Source organism: Vulpes vulpes, chromosome 10, assembly GCF_048418805.1.
Source record: "Vulpes vulpes isolate BD-2025 chromosome 10, VulVul3, whole genome shotgun sequence".
Taxonomy (NCBI): Eukaryota; Metazoa; Chordata; class Mammalia; order Carnivora; family Canidae; genus Vulpes; species Vulpes vulpes.
Genome location: NC_132789.1, coordinates 24,585,321 through 24,594,561, shown reverse-complemented (window position 1 = coordinate 24,594,561; position 9,241 = coordinate 24,585,321). Strand labels below are relative to the sequence as shown.

At 54.1% G+C, this 9,241-nt stretch overlaps 1 protein-coding gene across 1 annotated transcript; it reads left to right on the top strand.

Annotated features, from left to right (window-relative positions):
* The first annotated feature begins 4,469 nt into the window (after positions 1-4,469).
* Positions 4,470-8,806, top strand: OSM (oncostatin M). The gene is made up of 3 exons (XM_025985974.2): positions 4,470-4,939; positions 6,565-6,698; positions 7,234-8,806. Exons 1-3 carry the CDS (start codon positions 4,906-4,908, stop codon positions 7,807-7,809), a joined length of 744 nt encoding a protein of 247 aa, XP_025841759.2. The 5' UTR covers positions 4,470-4,905; the 3' UTR covers positions 7,810-8,806.
* The last annotated feature ends 435 nt before the right edge of the window (positions 8,807-9,241 follow it).

Here is a 9,241-nt window from a genome sequence, read left to right as displayed (position 1 = left end):
AACCATCGCCACTATTTAATTCAAAAACACTTTCATCACCCCAAAGGAAACCCCATGCCCATTAGCTATAACTCCTATCCTCAGACCCCTTCAGGGCCTGGCAACCCCGCCTCTCCTGTCTGTCTCTATGAATTTACCTAGTCTGAACATTTCATACAACTGGAATTGTACAACATGTGGCCTTTTGACTGGTCTCTTTCACTTAGTATCATGTTTTTGAAGTTCATCCACATTGTGGCATGTATCGGGACCTCATTCCTTTCTGTGGCTGAATAAGATTCCATTGTATGGATAGACCACATTTTTAAAATCCATTTTCTATCAATGGACATTTGGGTCGCTCCCACATTTTTGGCTTTTTTGAATAAATTCTGCTATAAATATTTTGTGCACAAGTTTTTGTGTGAACATATGTTTTCAATTCTCTTGGGTGTACATGTAGATGTGGAACCATTGCATGTATGGCATCTCTATGTTTAAGCATTTGAGGGCCTGCCAGACTGTCTTCAAAGCGGCTGCACCATGTTGCATTCCCACCCACAGTATGTGAATGTTTTGATTTTCCCGTGTCCTCTCCAGCACTTGTCATATCTGTCTTTGATGATGACTACCCCAGTGGGTATGAAGAGGTATCTCACTGTGGTTTTGATTTTGCATTTTCCTGATGGCTAATGATGTTGAGCAGCTTTTTATGTATTTATTGATCATTTGTCTGTTTTGAAGAAATATCTATTTCTCCTTTGCCCATTTTATTTTATTTTTATTTTCATTATTGTTTTAAAGATTTATTTTTGAGTTAAAAAAAAAGATTTATTTTTGAGAGAGAGAGAGCACATGCGAGAGAGAGCGAGCAGAGGGGAGGGGCAGAGGGAGAGGGAGAGAGAAAAGTAAGCAGATGCCATGCTGAGCACAGAGCCTGACAGGCCACTTGATCTCATGACCCGAGATCATGACCTGAGCCAAAACTAAGAGTTGGAGGTTTAACCACTGGACCAACCAGGTGCCCCTATTTTATTTTTTAAAAGATTTATTTATTTATTTTTTTAGAGAGAGAGAGCATGTGTGCATGCAAGCAGAGGGAGGGGCGGAAGGTGAGAGAGAGAGAGAAAAAGAGAAACCAGCAGACTCCCTGCTGAGCGCAGAGCCTGATGTGGGGCTGGATCTTACCACCCTGGGATCAGGACCTGAATGGACGCCCAACTGACTGAACCACCCAGGTGTCCCCTCCTTTGCCCATTTTAAAATTGGGTTGTCAAAAAAATAAAAAATAAAAAATAAAAAAAATAATAAAATAAAATAAAATAAATAAATAAATAAATAAATAAAATTGGGTTGTCTGGGACACCTGGGTGGCTCAGCGTTTGAGCATCTGCCTTCAGCTTAGGGCATGATCCTGGAGTCCTGGGATCGAGTCCCACATGGCTCCCTGCATGGAAGCTGCTTCTCTCTCTGCCTGTGTCTCTGCCTCTCTCTTTCTGTGTCTCTCACGAATAAATAAATAAAATCTTTTTTAAAAATGGGGTTGTCTGTCACTTGATTATTAAATTGTGCCATTGCAGTCCACAGGGGAAACTGAGGCTCAGAAAGAGGATGCGACTGGGTCAACACTGTAGATTGAGAACGGTATCTGGGTTGGTGTCTACCTCCCACCCTAGCAGGTCAGGGGTCACTGTCTCTCTCCCAGATGAGTGGCCTCCTGCCTCCAATTTTGGTCCATCCTCCAGGCCACCCCAGGTCCTGTTCTTGCATTTAAAGCAGTAGAGCCCCACAGCCGAAGGGTGGGCCGGAAAGACAGAGGAACAGCAGTTCTGAGGAACCAAGCCAGTCCTCTTTCCCCCTCCGAATCACGCGGACCCAGCTGACGTGGGCCGGGAAGAGGGGACGGCCCAGGGCCTGTGGTTGGGGGAGCCTATTTATAAGGCTGGGCATGTTGCAAGCCCTTCCTGCTGGTGAGAGGGACGTCACTAGGCGCTGACCTCATCAGAAACGCTGACGCATCTTCCCCTCATGCTTTGCTCAGGTGGCCAGCCGGGTCTCCTTACCTTGGACCTTGGGGCCACTCCCTGTCCTCCTGCACATCACTGTCCCCTCCCACTAGGTTCTGGACACTCCCCCATCGTCCCTGCTCCCTGAAGCCCTCCAACCATGCCCTCCTCTTGTAAGCTGTTGCAGGCTGAAGTTGATCCCTTAAATTCATGTGTTAAAGACCTAACCCCACGGTACCTCAGAATGTGGCTATATTTGGAGATAGGGTCCTCAAAGAGGGGAGGTACCATGAGGTCATGGAGGTGGGAGCCCTAATCCGATATGACCGTGTCCTTCTAAGAAGAGGAGATTAAGATAGACACACAGGGGCACCTGGGTGGCTTGGCAGTTGAGTGTCTGCCTTCAGCTCAGGTCATGATCCCGGGGTCCTGGGATTGAGTCCCGCATCAGGCTCCATGCAGAGAGCCTGCTTCTCCCTCTCCCTATGTCTCTGCCTTTTTCTCTGTGTCTTTCATGAATAAACAAAAATCTTAAAAAAAAAACAAAAAAAAAAAAAACAAAAAAGACACACAGACTGAGAGACAACCATGTGAGGAGATAGTGAGAAGGCAGCCGTCTAAAAGCCGAGGAGGGAGGCTGCAGGATGAAATCGACCCTGCTCACACCTTAGTCTCAGACTTCTAAGCTCCAAGATGGCTTGTTGTTTAAGTCCTCCTGTCTGTGCTCTTTTGTTATGGCAGCCCAAGCAAACTAATCCATAAGCCTCTTTGCCTTTGGTGGCCCTCGGCCCCACGCTGCACCTTGGTTTGCTGCACGCTCAGAACATGGTCTTTCAGACTTGACCGCCCTGGTTTGAATGCCCCCTCCTCGTAACTGTTCCCACCCAGGGCAATGTGGGGGGTGGGGGAGTAAAGGCATGTAGCTTTGCCCTGAGTGTAGAGGTTGATCCTCAGTGGCTCCGGGGGGCGGGGGGGGGGGGGGCAAGAAGCTCTCCTGCCAGATGTGGCTTTCCAGATGTGGCCTGGCTTCTCAATTTCCTCATTAAAGAGAGCCAAAGCATCCTTTCCCGGCTGCTCTCCCTTTCAGGGCTGCTGCAAGATGAGATCAGGGATGTGAAATGAAGAAGGATCCCAGCTTGGCATGGGCCCCAGGAAATGGGGGTGGCAGCCCCAGGTCTTGCGGGGGTGGGCAGAGATGAGGAATTGAGCAGAAGCGACATTCTCAGGAGGAGAATCCAGAACTAGCCCTCGGGGGTGGTGATGGTGGGTGTGGTGAGCACTGTGCTGGGGTGCCAGGGAGGGCGTGGGGGTGAGAACCAGCCTTCTGGGCATGAGGGTGTCTGGTTTTGCCCACTACGGGACCCTCAGCACTTAGGAGCGACTGGCTCAGAGTAGGGCCAAATAAAAGTTCGTAGAACAAATGAATGAGTAATGCAGGGGAGAGAGCAGGTGGGAACAGCCCTCTGGTGGTCAGGTTAGGTGTCGCGGACAGGGATGAGCAGGAGGGTGTCACCTCACTCTTTCTGGCCACCTCAGCTTCCCTGTCCAGGCTCCAGAGGCCCAATGTTTTCCCCAGCTGGCAGCTTCCAGAGGTCCCACCCCGGTTTCCCAGGCTTCTGAGGCCCTCCTTCTTACCGGGCTCTTGAGGGGACAGGCCAAGGACCCTCTTTCAGGCCTGGTAGATATGCTGGCGCTGCCTCTCCTCCTTCTGGTCTGCCCTAGCTCAGGCCTCACTTTACCTTAAACAGAGTAACAGGTTGACGAGAGAGGCGTGGTGTCTAGGGCTCCTTCACTGTGACGTCCCAAGGTCTTCGAGAAGCAGAGGACCAACCCACAATCACTATCTTTCAGAGAAAGTGAAACCTGGTCCCCAACCGTCACCACGGCGACTCCCCCACCCTGCTTCCCCTCTGAGCTCACAGCTTCCCCGTAGCTTCCTCCGCCCCCAACACTACCCCTCAACAGCTAGTACTTGGAATTAAGACTTCTAGTTTTCTTTTTCTTTCAGAGGATCTTCGCCTTTTATGTCCATAATAGCAGCAGTGCTACAAGCCTGGCCCAGGAAATGCTTTTCGAATCCTCATTTTACAGGTGGGGCCTCTGAGGCCCAGAGACGTTAAGTGACCTAACTTGCCTCAGGTCACACAGCTTATCAGCAGGCTTGAGCCCCAATTTCCTGTGTTTCTTGCTCTAAGTGCTTGTTTCCCCTCAGAAGACCTTGTCTGTAAAGGAAGGGCTTCCTGCAGGGAATGAGCCTGGCATAAGGATGGGGGTGCATGATGGGAGAAAGGAGATGTCTGGGAGCCCTGTTGAGGGTGCAGGTCGTGAGGCCAGAATCACAATCTCGGGGCTGCCAGCCTGGGTCTGGCTCTGCGCCCAGAGCCCGGTGGTTTCCGCTCACAGATGTCCCAACAGCCCTGGCAGGAGGGCGGGAAGGGCACTCAAGAAGGAAGATGTCTCGTCCCCCCCCAGCCCCAAACCACTGTGGCTTGTGAGCCAATGGCTCTTGGGCTGAGCCTGGCCTGCAGGGGCTCCAAGGACCCAGCGGGCATACTCTCACTCTATCCCGGGCACAGCTCCCTGCAGATGGCGCAGACCCCCTTGCTCCCTGCTCACCCCAGGAAGACTGAGGCTTCGGTTTGCATCATCCTTGGGCGTGGGGCTGACCTCGAAGAACGAATTCGAAGAAAATGGGAGGAGAAGCAAGCAGGCCATCGTACCCAGCACCCATTGGCTGCCCATGGAAACTTTGGTTTTTGGGGTCATGTTCCCAGAAGGCCTGCCCTTCCCCCCCTCCCCACCCACCTCACGAGGTGTTGGCCAATCGCCCTGGCGGGCATAAAGTGGCTGCCAGCCCGCAGGGCTCCCAGCCAGGAGGTGTCACCCCCAGCAGGCGCCGGCTGGAGCTCGGGCACCCAGCATGCAGGCACAGCTTCTGTGGAGGACGCTGCCCAGTAAGTACTTCCTTCCTCTCCACCAGCACCCTCTTGCTGTGCCCATGGGTGCCAGCGGGGAGCAGGAACACCTTCTGTCCTTTGGGAGTTGGGAAGGCCAGGCACCAGAAGGATGCTGAGAAGAGGAGAGAGCCAGGAGGTCAGGCAAAGAGAGTGGTCCACTGAGAACACAGCATCTTCACAGGGTAGAGAAGGAATATCTCCAGAAACCTTCTAAGGGGAGGTGATAGAGAATCGACTATGGGAGCAAGAGAATAAGGGAAGGGGATAGATTGTGGGAGAAGCCAGGGAAGCAGGAGGAAGGGGGGTGATGTGCTGCGCAGAGAAGAAAGCTGCAGAAGCTGAGCAGGAAAGCAGCGTGATGCCTGGAGGGGCGATGAGACCTTCTTACCCTGATTCACGGGCTCTGGGATGGATAGACACAGTCGGCCAGGCCCGGGGACCCTGGAGCCCACACAATCACACAGCACACATAGCCACACCCACAGGGTGACATGCACACAGAGCCATGTGATGTCATTCAGAGCCCTCAGTCTCACCAACCCAGGAACCCCCACATGCAGCCCGGGCCCCCACGGCAGACTGGACCCAATGCTCGTTTGTGGCAACTTTTTCCTCTCACCTCATGCAGACCTGGACCCCCACCCATGAAGACATCTTAGTCCCACCTGCAGGGAGAGCTCACATGCACCGCACCACACCGTCCCCCGCCAGCCCGGCAGCAGATACCCAGGGAGGCAGTGAGGAGTGCCCTACGGTCGTGGTGCCTGGGTGCCCAGCCCCTCAGCTGTCCCCAGCCACTCTTCCCCAAGGGGCTGAACGGTTCTTAGGAAGGGAACATGGTGTCACTGCCTTCCGGGCCATTGCGCCACAGGCCCCTTCCGACCACATGGCTGCCGGTGCCTCCTGGGGGGTGGGTGTGGGGAGGCTGCTGAGCAGTAACTATGCCCCCACCACCCCACACAGCCTGGCTTACAGCATCCCTGGTGGGCCTGACAAAAGTGGCCACTAATGGGGAGAAGAGGAAGGTGCAAGAAGTCAAGGACAGTGCTAGCCTTGTGTGACCTGGGCAAGCCTTTCTCCTTCAGTGCCTTGATTTTCCTGTCAGTAGGATGGGGCTATGGTCTGAATAATCCCATACACCCTTTACTGACAGAATCCAGTTGGAAAGGCAGCCTCCCTTGCTTGTACAGACATACCTCTGGGCACCAGGCTGCCTCCAGGCTGAGCCCACCTGCATAGAGGGCCAGGGTCTGTGACAGGGGAGCCCAGGGTCTTGGCCCAGAGGTTTTGCAGAGAGCAGCCCCATGTGGGCTGCCCTGTGTTGGATCCTGAGGTCGGCAGGACTGGCAGGCATGGGAACCTCAGCTGAGCCCCACAGCCTCCTCTCAAGGGCCTGCTCAGTGAAGCACAGCCACTGTTTTGGATGCTGGGCAGTGACTCACTGAGGGGGTGGCAGTGGCCCCAGCAGGTGCTGCACTGCATATACAGAGCCCAGCCCCACCCTCGATGGCATGAGGCCTAAGACTATGGGCACAACCTCGGAGGCCCTCTTGGATATCCTCCCCTCTGAAAGCCACTCACCTCCCCAAATCCGGTGACACAGCCCCCCTTCTCTGCCCCAGGTCTGGTCCTTGGACTCCTGTTCCTGAGCATGCCAGCCATGGGCAGCTGTTCGGATAAGTATCCAGAGCTCCTTGGGCAGCTCCAGAAGCAGGCGGACTTCATGCAGCACACCAACACGCTCCTGGACCTTTATGTGAGCGCCTGGCCCCTGGTGCATCTGAGTCTCAGAGAACAGCAGGCCTAAGGCAGGAGTGAGCCCAGGGAGGATGAGGCCCAACTCCCATTCATCCAGCCCCCACTCCACATGGGGCAGGTGGGGAAACCAAGTCCCTGTGTTATTCTAGGGCCACATTGACCCCTCTGGGCCTAACTCTAAAACATCAAGGAGTCATACAGCTTTCCCAGCTTGTTCTCAGCCTCAGATGTAGCAGTGAACAAAACAGAGTGCTGCCCTCCTGAGGCCCCCTGCTTACCTCCCTTCTTGCACTCCCCACACCAGTCACTCACTGCCTGTGCAGTCACCCCAACCAGCCCCCAGCATCCTTCTGCCCCTGCCTACAGTGACTGGGGAGTTCTCACGTCTCTCTGGCCTTAGTTTCTTGATTTGTACAATGGGAGGATTGGATGGGGTACACGAGGTCCAATATTTCAAGGCAGACCAGAGTAGACTTGTCTGTGTGTGTGGTGGGGGTGCTAGCGCTCACTCCCTGATTCTCCTTTTCCTCCAGATCAGAAGCCAAGGCCTGGACAAGAATGGGCTGAAGGAGCACTGCCGGGAGCGCCCCGGGGCCTTCCCCAGCAAAGATGCCCTGCAGAGGCTCAGCAGGCGGGTGTTCCTGCGGACCCTCGACACCACGCTGGGCCACGTTCTGCTCAGACTGGCTGCCTTAGAGCAGGACATCCCCAAAGCCCAGGACTTGGAGATGCTGAGTGTGGTGAAGCTGAACATTCGCGGGTTCAAAAACAACATCCACTGCATGGCACAGCTCCTTCCAGGCTCCTCGGAGACGACTGAGCCCACTCCAACCAGCCCAGGGGCTTCTCCATCACCCACCCCCACCTTAGACACCTTTCAGCGCAGGCTGGAGGGCTGCAGGTTCCTGCATGGCTACCATCGCTTCATGCGCTCTGTGGGGCAGGTCTTCCGGGAGTGGGGGAAGAGTCTAAGTCGGAGCCGGAGGCACAGCCCCCACCAGGGCCTGCTGAAGGGAGCCCGTAGGATGCAGCTCTCTGGGAGGAACAAGAGACTCATGCCCAGGGTGCAGCTGGCCCCTGGTAGCCATAGGGGCGCCCCTGGAGGATAGAGGACCCACAGGTATTCTGTAAGATGGTATCTGCCTCAGGCCTCCAAACGTACCCACCCTGCTTCCCCACGTCTCAGAAGTGCACTTAAGGGGGTGGGAGCCAGGCAGGCCCCTTTACCTCCTCCAGGGTGGATGGGAAGGGTCGGGCCATTGAGCCCCTAGCCCTGAGTTCCCCAGTCTTGGTGGGGTGGCCAGGTCAGGCCACGCGGGGCCAAATTTCCATTGATTCAGGGGTCTGATGACACAGGCTGACTCATGGCCAGACTGACTGCCCCCCCTGCCCTGCTCCCCAGAGGCCTGACGGCCCTTCCCTCTCATGACTTGCAGAGCTGTTGCCCCCAGACTTCCTCCTTTCCATGGTGGCATGGTTCTGAGGGGGAGGTCAGGGCCTGAGCTGGCCTCTTACGCCTCATTGCCGGTCTCAGGCCAGACACCTGGACATCTGGGTGACCTCACTTTAGGCAGCTGTAACAGGGGCAGAGTGTCCTAGGAGGAGCACTGATCTGGGGTGTCTAAGAACAGGGCTCAGGTCCCAGCTCAACCCCTAACTTGCTGTGTGGTTTTAGGCAGGCCACTTTACCTCTCTGGACCTCAGTTTTCTCTTTGTGATTCAAGGGGGTCAGTGCAAAGCCTTCTAGGCTTGCCAGTAGCTGGGATTCTATGACATAAAGAGGGTATCAAATGCAGTGCAAATGGACATGGCCTGAAGACTTGAGTTCTCTATAGACCTACTACTACTGCCTGGAAGCCTGGGGTCTTGGGTCCCAGCTGCTGGCTGCTCCCCCTGGTGGTGCATCATGAAATTTTCTCACGCAGAAAGCCTGGTTCTCTGAAAGGGGGGCCCAAAAGCTGCTGGGCCAATTCTTTGGAAGGATATGACTAATTTATCGATTTTTATCAGTTTTTATCATTTTTCATATTTATAAGGCTTATTTATGATGTGTATTTAATGTTAATATTGTGCCAACATATATTTAAAACTTGCCTGGTTTCTAAAGCTCTTGGATCTCTGTGCTGCCTTGTGGGAAAGGATTTGGGGGAATCTGGCCTCTTAGAGAGATGGGGACTCTGACTATAGGGGTGTCTCAAACACAGGGCATTTATCACATCTGGATGTGACTCCCTTAAGATGCTAGGGGCCTGGGGTGTCAGGGTTTAGGAGTAAGTGGGAAGAGAGGAAAGAAAGCTGGAGCTGTGGGCCCCTGTGGGTAGGTGGCTAGGTCCGTGTGCTGATGTGTGTTCAGTGAGATAGACAAGATACTAACAGATCCTGCCTCAGAAGTGGCCTGTGACCTGATGTGTGCTTGAACCTGCCTCCTGAGGGGCCTCAGGAGGTTGGGATTTCATCTGGCCACCAGAAAACTGGGCTCCCTCCTGATGCTCAGGGCCTCACCTTTTTTTTTTTAATTCTGAAATTTCTTAATGCACAAAA